This window comes from Nannospalax galili, unplaced genomic scaffold, assembly GCF_000622305.1.
Source record: "Nannospalax galili isolate Female #2095 unplaced genomic scaffold, S.galili_v1.0 scaffold44, whole genome shotgun sequence".
NCBI classification, from domain to species: domain Eukaryota; kingdom Metazoa; phylum Chordata; class Mammalia; order Rodentia; family Spalacidae; genus Nannospalax; species Nannospalax galili.
In genome coordinates this window covers 5,030,616-5,044,162 of record NW_008355789.1, presented here as the reverse complement: position 1 = coordinate 5,044,162, position 13,547 = coordinate 5,030,616, and the positions used below count along the sequence as shown (strand labels likewise).

Sequence of the window (13,547 nt, the reverse complement as noted above, 5' to 3'; positions counted from 1 at the left end):
GGCCTCAAATTCTCTATGTAGCTGAGGATGAGTCTGAACTTCTGGTCCTCGAGCCTCTACTTTCCAAGTGCAGAGATTACAGGGTGTATACCTCCAAGCCCAGTTTCCGCAGTGCTGTGCATTAAACCCAGGGCTTGTTCATGTTAGGCAAATACTCTTATCAACTGGGCCACTTCCCAGCCCTTAAAAAGAGTAGATTTCATATACAAATTTCTTATATTTCCTATACAAATCTGTACTACAGGCTCTTCCTGCTAGAGTGAAAGGGATTCAAGAAACTTGGCAACAGCAGGTCACGTTCCCTCCTGACACCATTTATACAAAGCTAAGTGATAACGCTCCCTTAAGACGGAGGCCATGAGCGGAAGAACTGGTCCTCAGCTGCACGTGTCACTGTGACACCTAGACTTGGAGAGCGTCCGCCGGAAGTACTGTCAATCACACAGGAGGAGGAAAGCCCATGGAAGAGCCTCATGTCCTTTAACGATGTTCCCTAGATGAGCGACTGTCATTCTACTAAGATCATCTCTCTCCAGAGGGGTAGCTAAACATCCCTTCCCACCACGGCATGTTGCAATCTCTGAAAGGAGTGTTCCAGGCTACTTACCATACATTTTGCCTTCGTCTGATAAGATGATTTTCCTCCTCCCACACGGCGGGTAGATAGCCAAGGCCTCCTGAAAGCTCTGCTCAATGTCGGGGCTCCAGACCCCCTCTGCATCGTTGTCAATCGGCTTATCTGCCGAGTCGCTCATCCTTTCCAAGTTTTCGGCAGGGCTCTCGCTGCCGCTCCAGCTGCTGGGCTCAATGGTGGCGGCTGGATTTTCCAAGCCGAAGCCTGGAGCCTTCTCAAGAAAATAAACCTAAAAGAGAAATTATAATATAGCGTAAGGACGTAGTCACTATAAACACATTGCTCCTACAGGCTCTTAGGTCGCCAGCATTGCTTAGGGGGTTACTGGTAGAAAATATGGAATTCTGAGGAACCGCTCCCCTCCGCCGCCAAGGTGATCCTGTTCTCCGTGTGTCGTGTGATGCACCCTACAAAAATGCCAGTGGCAGGCCAAACCCGAGAGTCTTCCTGGATGAAAGGAAACTGTCACCAAGAACAGTACATCTACAAAGCTCACACGAGAAGCATTTACAAGGGGCTCTGTGCTATGTCAGAGCTCCACAGCAGAACAAGTTGTTTGTAAGAAAATAAAGCAAAATACAAAATGTCAGCCTCACTCTAGCAACTGGCATCGGAAGCAAAATGTCAGACCATCTCAATGAGATCACCAAGATGCAAGAGGGGCAGGAGGACCCAGATTACTTCAGTATCACAATTACTCATCCGCTGAGCCAGGCACTGCAGACGACGAGGCCTAACACATTGATCTTTGGTGCTGCTCAGATCACTTGGTTGGTTCTCGGGTCCCAAGCTGTAAACCCAAAGCAGAAGCCATTGCACCCATCACCCTCCTGCCACGGGTGCTGCCACCCTCTGGGAATGTTGCTGCGTGGGGCACGCAGTCACGTAGCTTACTCTGAATTCCTAATCACATGGAAACTGGGGGACAGGCTTTCCTTAATTTTTCTACAGAACCCAAAGAAATCTTCCTCAGAAAAATGTATTCCCTTTAAATTATGCGTGCCACCTACAGTCACACAGGGGTAAGCTCTCGAAACAAATGTCACACTGGCTTGTCACTGGGATGAAAACGGGCTAATCCAGTACTCCCTACTGTCCGTGCACGCACTTATCAATATTCCTTTGTGGAAAAGACATCAGATCATTAGTTCAAAGGACTCCTCAAAAAGGAGGAGGGAGAAGACTTGCTCCTGGGGGTTGATGGGAAAAGGAGGCACCATGAGCCAGGGCAGGGAGGGTCTCAAGTAATCACTGTTCCTCCCCTCAAGTTGCTGCGATCTTTCAACACAAGCACCATGAAGAAAGCACATGCCAATGGCCTCATCCACACTCTAGAGCCGTCAGCTGAGCACAAACAACTGACCTTCTTTTCCTGCCTTTCCCAACTGTAGCCCTCACCTACCCTCTCCCCACCCTGTGGATCTCAACAGACCCCCCGTGCAGAAAGTCTGAGGTACATGAATATTTCACAATTCATGATCTAATTAAAAGGTGCTTTTGGTTCCTTACCTTGACTTGTTTTTTGTTTTTAAATTTGGCAACACTTGCTTTTAAAAAAAAAAAAAAATCCTAGGTTGCTTGATTTTAAACGTTGTCACTGCACCATTGTTCAAAAAAAGTCAGAAAATCTCTACTACCCCTTGCCAACACACATATATTTACACAGGACTTCAAAAATTGCCAAATACCGGGCTGGAGAGATGGCTCAGCAGTTAAGGACACTGGTTGTTCTTGCAGAAGAGCCAGGTTCAAATTCCAGCACCCACATAGCAGCTAACAACTGTCTGTAACTCCAGTTCCAGGGGATCGACAGCCTCTTCTGTCCTCCACGGGCATTGCATGGCACAGCTGCACTTACCTACATGCAGGCAATACATGCATACACATAAAATAATAAATAAAATATTAAAAAAAAAAAACTCAAGCTGGGCGTGGTGGCACACGCCTTTAATCCCAGTACTTGGGAGGCAGAGGCAGGGTATCTTTGTGAGTTTGAGGCCAGCCTGTTCTACATAGTGAGTTCCAGGACAGCTCGGGGCTACAGGGAGACCCTGTCTCAAAACAACAACAACAAAAAACAACTCATTAAAAAAAAAATTTGCCAAATACCAAGATATAAACTGTGCCACAAGAGAGGCTGGGGAGATGGCTCAGCGGTTAAGAGCACTGACTGCTCTTGCAGAGGACCCGGGTTCGATTCCCAGCACCCACATGGCGGCTAAGAACTGTCCTTAACTCCAGTTCCAGGGGAATCTGAAACCCTCTTCTGACCTCTGCAGCATCGCATGACACGGGTGCAGCTCACATACATGCAGACAATATACTCGTATACATAAAATTAAAATAATAAAATTTTTTTTTTAATTGTGCCGCAAGAAAGCATTTTGTGACTGACCCCCAGATGAACTCAGATGCCTGCAGTGTGGGCCTTTTGAATTCTCAAATGATTACATTTTGTGCTGGGATCTAAGAGTCCTATAAAATTCCAACTGAACTGTAACCACCCTAGTCACTGCTTTCTACAGAAACTAGAAGAATGGCTGGGAACTCTTTGACAGTGGCTAGCTCTCCACCCAACAAAACAGCACACATATACAGATAGACAGACCAGGTCTCCAGCCCAGGCCTCTGCTTGTCTGGGAAGAAATTTACTGTGCAACTGAAAGCTACAGAGTCTGGAAGAGAGCATACCTAAACAATGCTCCAAGATCCTTCTAAACTTCTCATCAGGTATCACTAATAGGATAAAATTACCTCCTTGGCACAGGACACCTTCACCCTAGTATGCTGAAATTCCTCCTCCCATTAGGCCAACACCCATTTCCTCACTCAACTTTACCCATCCATCCCCAGGGTCTGACCATCTCTTAGGGCAGCAAGTCTCTCCTCAAACACCCATTTCCTATGATGGGATCAACCCTCAGATCCAACATCTTTATCGCTCTGCTCAACCCTCACAAAAGCATCTGTTACAGTCCACAACCCTCAACAGACAGCACCCAGAGGTGAACTTATGATCCGGCATATCTCCAAGTTCCCACCTTCAACTGCTGTCTCTCAAAGAATTGGTTCCAGGGCTGAAGTTTAAGCCGATTCCAATCAAAATCTGTTGTTTCTCACCCTAGCCTGTGGTCCAAAGCTGGCAAAACTGTTGCCAAGCTGAGTGTCCGCAAATACCAAACAAGTTCTGAAGGGGTCCCAGGGGAGGGGACAGACCCATTCTATGAGGTTTGGCATACTCTGGTGTAAGGAAAACCTGCCTGCTAGCTGAACTGCTCAGCAAGGCTGGCCTCACTCAGAAGACCAGCAGTCTTACAAGACAACCCCTTAGAGTCACTTCTAAGGCTAAGAGTCACAAACTCTTGTCTGGGAAATGCAGTAGTGGCAGCTTTCATTGATCTGTCCACTCAAGGATCACAGACTGCGCTAAGCACTCCAGGGTTCTGATTCATTTACTGCAAAGGGAAGAACTCTGTGTCCAGGCTCCTACAATTTGGTCCACTGGAGCTCAGCAGGGTAGAATTACCTCCTCTGGAAAAGGACCAGAACACGGCCCCAGAAACCAGCAGATACATAATCCACGGAGCTACAGCCCAAACGTAAGATGAGCCCCTGTATGGGCAGAGAGTTTCCGATCACGAGGCTGGTGGGGCTGGCTCCATACTAGATACAGAAATAACCATGCTTGCATTCCATCCCTCAGCTCCAAAGCCACCTCATCCTGGAAACTGTCCTTGTCGCTCTACTGGCTCTGAGTATCAGTCACACTTTACAAGCATCCTGAAAATATACAGAACCAGTCACCTACTACTCAATCTACCTTGATTTGAAGGTCAAGCAAGGAACACCTGTTTATTACTAACATTACGATCTAATCAAGCTGGACAGAGTGGCACACGCCTGTAACCTCAGCACTTGGAAGTCTGAGGTGGGAAGAGAGATCAAGGCCAGCCTGGACTATACAGTAAGACTTTGTATCAATCACCATCACCTAATATAGTGGATTTCACAGATATTTCCACAGAGCTGATGTCTTCTTTCTACACATCTGAATGTGAGAGTTCATGCTCCCTCAATTCCAGATGATATCTCTCTCTCTCTCTCTCTCTCTCTCTCTCTCTCTCTAGTCAAACTGGGGTCTGGGTTTGAAACCCGATTCATTCACGGCTTAAGCTACACAGCTCAATTTAAATTAGTTAATCTCCTTAAAGCTCAAGTTTTCACTTACAGAATAAAGATAACAAATTAATTTCAATCCTAATGCAGAAAACCCATGAAGCCATAAGTGAGAGGCCCTGACCCACAGGGCTGCCATGAGGCCTAGTGAGGTAGGAACAAGGATTCTGTCATCTGAAAACTACAAATATTCATTCACTGACTTTCAAAGCCGTCCTCTCTACTATGCAATGATGCAAAAATATCTACGGTAAAAAACAGAGGGAGGGTGATGGAGAAATGAAGGCTCCTCCCTTGTTAACTCACTTTGGGAAATCAATTTACACAAGATTTTCATCTTAAAAATCTTCAAATGACTAAACAGAAATTTTAAATCAGTGACAAATGCCTCCTACTATCCACCTAAATCCAAACTTCATCCCAGATTCAATAATTTTCATATTCTTCTGGGCAAGGTGGTTCAGTGGCTCCCAAGGAAACATTTGTCAGTCGAAACAGACCAAAAAAAACTTTATGTGTGTATAACCCCAAGTGCCTCAGTTCCCATCATGAATACAGTTCTCCAGGCTGTCTCCTGAAATTTCCCAGTCACGCTGTAATAAGTTCAAAACAGCTGTTAACAGTGACCCAGGCATCCTGCTCCCTCCATGGACATTCCTTTCCTAGAACCCACCAACACTTCAAGGAGTCACAAGAGCACGGGGGAATGATGTCATGAGTGCACTTGACCCACACCGCCCACTCTGAGCACCTGGGCGAGAGGGGGAGGCAGCAAGTGCAGATGCTTCTGACCCGAGCTCCACTCTACAAGGGGTGACATGTGAGAAGAGGAGGGGCTGTGCCTGATTCCTGTGAGGCCTCCACCATGTAAACATTTCACCCCTTAATTTAAAACTAACCCTTGTGATTAATGAAATGCCATTGAACATGAGGGTAACCAAGAAAATCCATAAACCTCATTTTAGCCAGTACCTTAATCGTCTGTGGGATACCAGGACAAGAGCAGGTCTCTCAAGAGTCAGGACTAAATGTCCACCTAAGTCTCTAGGACTGTATCTTATCCCTTGGGCCTGTTTTCTCTGTTAGCCATGAATGAGGCCAACTCACTCATGCATCATGTTGTGTGCCTAGAGACTATGGCTATAACAGAACTTAATTTGTTACTGTGCCCTTTGCCTCTACCCAGTGCCTCCCAAGGACAGGGACCAATGTGCTTATCATAGAATCTACCCCAGTCCTAGCACAGTACCTGGCACATAAATAGCCAATAAAAGAATGAAAAAAAATCCATCACCCGGATGGCCTGAACATACTTTGAAAAGCACCATGAGTTCATGGCCCAAAGGCTGACAAGAAGTGACACTGCATCTTTCCTATGCCTCATACTTAATGATATTCTACCAAATAATTGCTAAAAGAAACCAACATATGCTGGGAAGTAGCTCCGAGGAAGAGTGCTTGCCTACCATGTTTGAGATCCTGGGTTCGATCCCCAATACTACAAAGAAAACCAGGGAGAAAGAATTCGCATTAGGAAGATGCCAAAGGAAAGATAACCCAGACCAAGTGTGAAGTGAGGAGCTGGCCATTTCCGTCTGTTTCTTATGTATCAGTCATCATGGCTGACAACTAATAGCTGTTCTGTGCAAGAGCAACAAATAAGGTCTGGCTCCTCTAAGAGGCAAGCCGCTTTTATTATAAACTTTTGTTTGGTTCGTTGGTTTTTTGAGATAGGGTCTTCCCATGTAGCTCTGGATGGCCTGAAACTCGCTATGTAGACCAGACTGGTCAGACTTACAGAGACCAAGTAAAGGGCATGCACCACCACATCCAGCCAACAAACTTTATTTTGATAGAATATTTGAGAGTCTCCATTTCCCTTTTCTTTTGACCACTACGGAAAGAACCAGAAGGCAAACTTCAAGAAAAGCTGGAGGGGAGGTAGAGTGGCAAAGGCATATGAAGCAGAAGTGGTCACAAGAAGAAATTCAAAGGGGCAGAAAGTGGTAAAGACAACTGTCCTAGTTTGTCTCTCCATTGCTGTGACAAAACACTCTGACCAATACCAACTTGGGGAGGAAATGGTTTATTTATCTTACATCTCCCGAGTCACAGTTCATCTGGGAGCCCAAGGCAGGAACTCAGGGCAGGAACCTGGAGGCAGGAGCTGGAGCACAGGCCATGGAGGAACGCTGCTTGCTACCCTGGCCCCTGCTCAACCTGTTTTCTTATGCAACACAGGCCCACCTGCCCAGGGGTGGCACCACCCACAGTGGGCTGGGCCCTCCCACATCACTCAACAATCAAGAAGGTGCCCCATGGACATGGCCACAGGCCAGTCCAATGAAGGCAATTCCCCAACTGAGGGTCCCTCAACCCAGATGGGTCAAGTTGACACTAAAGCTATCCAGCACAACAACTGAGGACAGCAAGGGAGCCGAAGGGAATGGAGCTGGGACGAGAGCTAAGAACCAAGATCGTCACTAGTTCAGAAGGTGCCAGAAGCATGCAGGGAGCCACTGCAAGGCCTTAAGAAAGGGAATCAGCCAGGCATGACATTACAGGCCTTTAATCCCAACACTTGGAAGGCAGAGGCAAGCAGAATTCTGTGAGTTAGAAGCCAGCTTGGTCCACATTAACAAGTTCCAGGTCAACTAGGGCTACATAGTGAGAGCTGTCTTAAAAACACACAAAAAGAAATAAAAGGAAATCACACAGTATTTATAGTATATAGCTCAACTCGGCATTATGGCTTGAAGGTCATAGTGATTTTCCTGAAAGCTCAAATTTTTCATCTAAGAGAAAAGCTACCCTCCAACACAAAGGCCTAAGAAAAGAAGGGACTTTCCTTCCAAAGGAACCTCTGGACCTCATCTAACTCCAAATTCCACAGCCTCCCAGTGACCCAGGTTTTAAGCACAATGACAGATGCTTTGGGTACAACCTTGGGGTATTATCTGCACCAGGATGTAAGTTACCCAAAGTCATTAACTTCACAGACTCTAAATCTAGGAGTCTCTTTGTCCAAACGAAGTGTATATTCTGTAAGAATTGCACTCCACACTCCCAGTGGAGGAAAGGAAGGTAGTACAGAGGGAGGGAAACAGGGAGGGCTGAATTTCCAGCTCTGTCCACAGCTGACATCATCGAGGCAGTCTAATTAATTACTAATGAATAGTGATGACACTGACTCACCTCCCTGGGCAGCTGGGAGGAATGTCAGGCACTAATGATGGTTAATTGCTTTTGCATATGTAAAGTGGGGCATGTAATTATTTTTCTATCATTTCAGACACTCGCCAACCTTGCTAACAAGTGGTCTGAGTAATGCATGTGAGGCTCCACAGTCAGAGAGATGAACTAAAGAATATATGTCACTATGAGACGGCAGAACTCTCTGGAATGCAGACACTCAGAGCTGAGGCCATATCTGCCACTCTGCCAGCAGCAGCCAGTATGCCTTGGTGTCATGGGCACCCACCGTCAATAGGTTCCCTGTGTTCAGCAGGGAAGGAGTGGGAAATTATTCCTTCTCACTTTCAAAAATCACTTCCACGTCAGCAGAATCCTACCAACAAGCCATCGTCTCTCTACCAGGCCACCAATCCTGAACACCCCATTAGAGGACTTGACAAGATGCTCCTGAGATCCCCTGCTCAATTCACAGCTCCTCTTAAGTACCTGACCAGGTGACAGCTCAGGAAAAGTACTGACTAGGGCTTACCACCCTGGGTTACCACCACGTAGAGAAACTACCCTCCTGAGAACAGCAATCCTACCCCTTCCTCCCACCACCACCATCTGAGGTGACCATAGTTCTCATTCATCAAGGCATTCCCTCAAAGACTCAGCCCATACCCGGTGCCAGACAGTCTAGCCCACCTGGATCCCTACAGTACAGATGTGAAGCTGCAGCTCACAGGGTGAAGCACATTCTGTGACCAGCTGCCTCTAGTTCCTGTTGCCACGCCTTCCTGGCAGCCATGATGGACTGACCCTCAAACTGGGAGCCAAAATGAACCCTTTCTCTTTAAGTTGCTTTGACTAGGTATTCCATCACAGCAAAGAGAAAAAGTAACAAATACACACAGGGAACTACCCTAGGGAAATGCATTTCAACCCCAAATATGGATGCTCTCTCCAGCTGCAAAATAAGACTGTGGTTCACCTCAGGCAGCTGTCCCTACTTTCAAGAGGAAAACCAGTAACCTTGTCTAGAGGTTAACAGACTTAAAAGAAAACCCCATGACTACCTCCCCTGTTCCAACAGGTCTCCAGAGCAAATGTTTGATTCAGGTAGACTAACCAACCATGATAACCCACTAAAACTAAAGAAAACAAACACCAGTAAGATCAATACTCCTTAGACACTAACCTATGCATAACCATAAAGCTACTTTCTCAAGAAGTTTGTTTCACCCTCAGATTATGTGATATCTTCACATTTTAAATGATAGTAACTGTAAGTTAAAATCCAAATGTAAGCAGCTCATATTTTTAAAGACACATCAATTAAATGTATATATTGTATCTGGCCAAATCCTGTAACAAGTACTTCGAAAGGGTCCATCTCAGTCTGAGGAGATGCCTGTTCAGAAACACCATCCTATGGGACGCTGGCACGCTGGGTGGCACAACTGTAGGTAAATGCCTGGGGAGTCACTCCTGCTTACAAAAGGCCAAGACTCACCCAGTGTTACTGCCTGTTGTCAACCAACTTAATGATATGTTGGCTCTGGATTCACAGCAGCAGCTGACCTGCCCAGATGCGGCCCACCTTGAGTGATTCAGAATTCCCACTGTGTTGCATCAGAACTGGCCTTCCCACCACCATACGTGGGGGGAATCACCCCAGGCCTACCTCTCCCGCTGTCTTTTCTAGCTAGACCTCCGTCTGTACTGGATGTTTAAATGAACACACTGGCGGGATGGGGGATAGGGGATAGGGGATAGAGGTCTGGGGCAGGGGGTAGAGGATGGAGAATAGAGGACAGAAAGACAACAAGCAAACCTTGATCAAGGTGGCACTTTGAGGTACTGAATTACAGAGACAAAGCCCTGCTGTGGATCAGCTATCATGAACACTGACTGGCATTCAAATCCTCTCTAACGATCCAGTGGATTCACATGGATCCCATCAGCATTGACATCAAAAGATCAAAATCAAGTTTCTAAAATACCCAGAAGAAACAACAACAACAACACTTCTCCCTTCTTCCACCCTAAAGTAATCAATAAACCATCCATGGCAATACACTTTTTCCCCTTCTCATTGCTCAACCATCAGGAATCAGGCCTTCACGTCCTTGAGGGAGTACTGAGTCGGGCTTACCTGCCTTCACCCATTTCTAATGGATCTGAGCAGACACACTGAAGGTTAACCAAATCATACACAGTTGCTGAGTTTTATGGGGGTTTTTTCTTGAGTTTCAAAACACGATCATAAAACTCCTAGAGTATAGAAACTGAGACTGTGGTATCTAACACCTAGGACAGTGGCACATTAGGAGACCCAGTTAAAAATGGAGCAACAGGTAAAACAAAAGTGCTGGGGTGGGTGGCAGCTCTGAGGAGGCCAGAGCTGAGTGGCTTCACTGTACCCAAGTATGGTGGCACATGCCTGTAATCACAGCATTCGGGAGGATGAAGCTGGAGGACCCATGTTAAGAGGTCAGACTGGGCTACATAGCAACCACTAGGTCACACAGTAAGATCATGTCACAAATCTATGCAAAACAGAGCAATGTAGCGAAGGAGAGTGCCAAAGCAAACTCACATGCGTGCATTTGAGCTTGGCTAGTGATGCTGCAGGCAGCAGGGCACCGCTCTTAGTTAAGGAGAGCCTTTGTCTCTTTTTTAATATTTTATTTTTATTTATTTTTTGGTCTTTTTAAGACAGGGTCTCCTTGTAGTCCCAGCTGGCCTGGAATTGGCTATGTAGACCAGGGTGGCCTCAAACTCACAGAGATCTGCCTGCCTCTGCCTGGAATTAAAGTCATGTGCCACCATGCCCGGCTTATTATTTTTTTATTTTATGTGTATGGATGTTGTGCTGGATAGCTTTAGTGTCAACTTGACACACCTGGGTTGAGGGAGCCTCAACTGGGGAATTGCCTCTATTGGACTGGCCTGTGGCCATGTCTGTGGGGCATTTTCTTGATTGCTGAGTGATGTGGGAGGGCCCAGCCCACTGTGGGTAGTGCCACCCCTGGGCAGGTGGGCCTGTGTTGGATAAGAGAACAAACTAAGACAGTAATTGGTACCAGAGAGTGGGATATTGCTGTGACAGACTGACCTTAGTGTTTTGGGGAGGACTGTGGAAGTGTTTGGAACTTTGGGCTGGAAAAGTCACTGCATGCTCAGTTTGTTGCTGTGGAGCTTGGAGCGGTTATGCTGAAAGAGCTGTAGACAATGGAGGCCTGGCTTGTGAAGCTTCAAAGGGATGTGGAGACTATCAGGGCTGTTCATGTGAGATTTTGGATCAAGAATCTGTGGGTTCTGGTCGGCTGGGGCTGAAGAATCCACTGTGATTAAGAAGAGACCAGAACCTGAAGCAAAACCTTTGCTTTTCTGGGACAATTGATGCTGGTTAGCTGGGGCTGAAAAATCAGCTGTAAGTAACAAGAGACCAGCATCACTGAGGTGAAGTCTTCTGGGAGGTATTTCCTCAGGGTCAGCACACAGAGGGGACCCGAGCTTCTATTTCAAGCTGGAAACAGGACTTGGTAATGTGTTAAGAGTCTCCTGCATGGTTCTGGTATTGAAAGCGTGAAGGGGTCACAGAGAGCAGCTGAGGCTTGGCACTCTGAGAGGCCAGGAAAGGGCATAGGTGAAAATGCAGCTTCAGTTGCAGTGAAGACCCCGGGACTGAAGGGATCATGGAGAGAATCTGAGGCTTTGCACCCCAAGAGGCAAGAAGAGGCCATTGGTGAAGGTGTAGTGGAGACCCCAGCTTTTGGGAGATGCTGGGACCTGGGACGACCACCAAGGACAGCGGTAGAAGTGGAATGGAGCTGGCCTGGGTCTGCAAGACGAGCTGAACGGACTGTGAACTGCAGAGTCAGAGCAATGGAGCTGCCAATACCCTTTGGAGGCCAGAAGATCGTGAGTGAATCCCAGATGTCCAGCCTTCAGCTACTTTGCTGGACTTTGGTTTTGCTTAGGTGTGCCTGATTCTTCCCTTTGAAATAACAGTACTTGTTTTGGATTTTACAGAAGCCCACCCACAGTTGAGACTTTTAAAAGAGACTATGGACTTTTAAGTGTTTGGATTTTTTAAGGACTGTGGGGTTTTTAAGGCTGTAAGGTCTTATGTTGTGATATTAATGTTAACATCATATCTTGGGGACAAGAACTGGAAAGCTTATGGTTTAACAGTGATGTGTTTGTGTGTCAAGTTGACAAGGTATCAATTGTGCTGGATAGCTTTAGTGTCAACTTGACACACATGAGTTGAGGGAGCCTCAATTGGGGAATTGCCTCCATTGGACTGGCCTGTGGCCATGTCTGTGGGGCATTTTCTTGATTGTTGAGTGATGTGGGAGGGCCCAGCCCACTGTGGGTAGTGCCACCCCTGGGCAGGTGGGCCTGTGTTGGATAAGAAAACAGGCTGAGCAGGGGCCAGGGGAGCAAGCCAGTAAGCAGTGTTCCTCTGTGGCCTGTGCTCCAGCTCCTGCTTCCAGGTTCTTGCCCGGAGTTCCTCCCTTGGGCTCCCTGATGAACTGCAACCTGGGAGATGTAAGATAAATAAATCCTTTCCTCCCCAAGTTGGTATTGGTCAGAGTGTTTTGTCACAGCAATGGAGGAACAAAGACAGATGTATTGCTTGTATGTATGGAAGTGCACTCGTGTTATAGAGTGTCTGAGGAGATGAGAAGGCGGCATTGGATTCCCCTAGAACTGGAGTTACAGTTGTTAGCTGTCATGTGAGTACTAGGAATCGAACCTGGGTCTTCTGCAAGAGCAGCCAGTGCTCGTAACTGCTGAGCCATCTCTCCAGCCCCATAAGTTTTTTCAATAAATGAGCCAGGGTAACTAATATCTCAAAGAACAAAATAAAATGACCCCTATCGCATATCATACCCTCCAATCAATCTGAAATAAGACTTTATTGAGTTTTTTAAATTAAGATCTAAAGACTTTAGAACAAAACCCAGCAGATGGATTATCTTAATGTAGGCAAATATCACTTTAAAAGGAAAAATGGGGTTGGGGAGATGGCTCAGAAGGTAAGAGGGCTTGCCACTAAGCCTGATGAACTGAGTTCAAAACCCTACCTCACCCCCACCCTCCTGTATGTTGTCCCCTAACCTCCACATGTACACAGTGACATATGTACTTACCACCCACTGACACACAAAACAAATCAGTGTAATTTTTAAAGTTTTATAAATAAAGTTTAAAAAAAGATTTAAAATGTGGCTAGACATGGTAAGAAGCCCTTGGTCCCAGTTACTTAGGAGGGTGAAACAGGAAAATAACTTGAGACAGCCTAAGTAATAAAGCAAAACACTCTGAGAGGGAGGGAGGGAGAGTTTAAAACTTCCTTAGACTGGAAGAACCATTAAGAAAATTAAAATTGCCAAGCAGGGTGGCACACACCTTTAATTCCAGCACTCAGGAGGCAGAGGCAGGAGGATCTCTTCAAGTTCAAGGCCAGCCTAGTCCACATAGGGAGTTCTAGGCCAGCCAGAGCTACATAATGAATCCTCGTCTCAAAGAAAAAAGAGAAATCAAG

General features: G+C 46.4%; 1 protein-coding gene across 7 annotated transcripts in view; it reads right to left on the bottom strand.

The window, feature by feature from the left end:
* Tead1 (TEA domain transcription factor 1) overlaps positions 1–13,547 on the bottom strand; it is a 257,187-nt gene that overhangs the window by 172,199 nt on the left and 71,441 nt on the right. For all 7 annotated transcript variants that reach the window (XM_008853496.3, XM_017803275.2, XM_029556285.1 and 4 more), the window contains exon 2: positions 608–863. In XM_008853496.3, the coding sequence (XP_008851718.2) occupies positions 608–863 (256 nt within the window). The remainder of the gene's footprint in view (positions 1–607; positions 864–13,547) is intronic.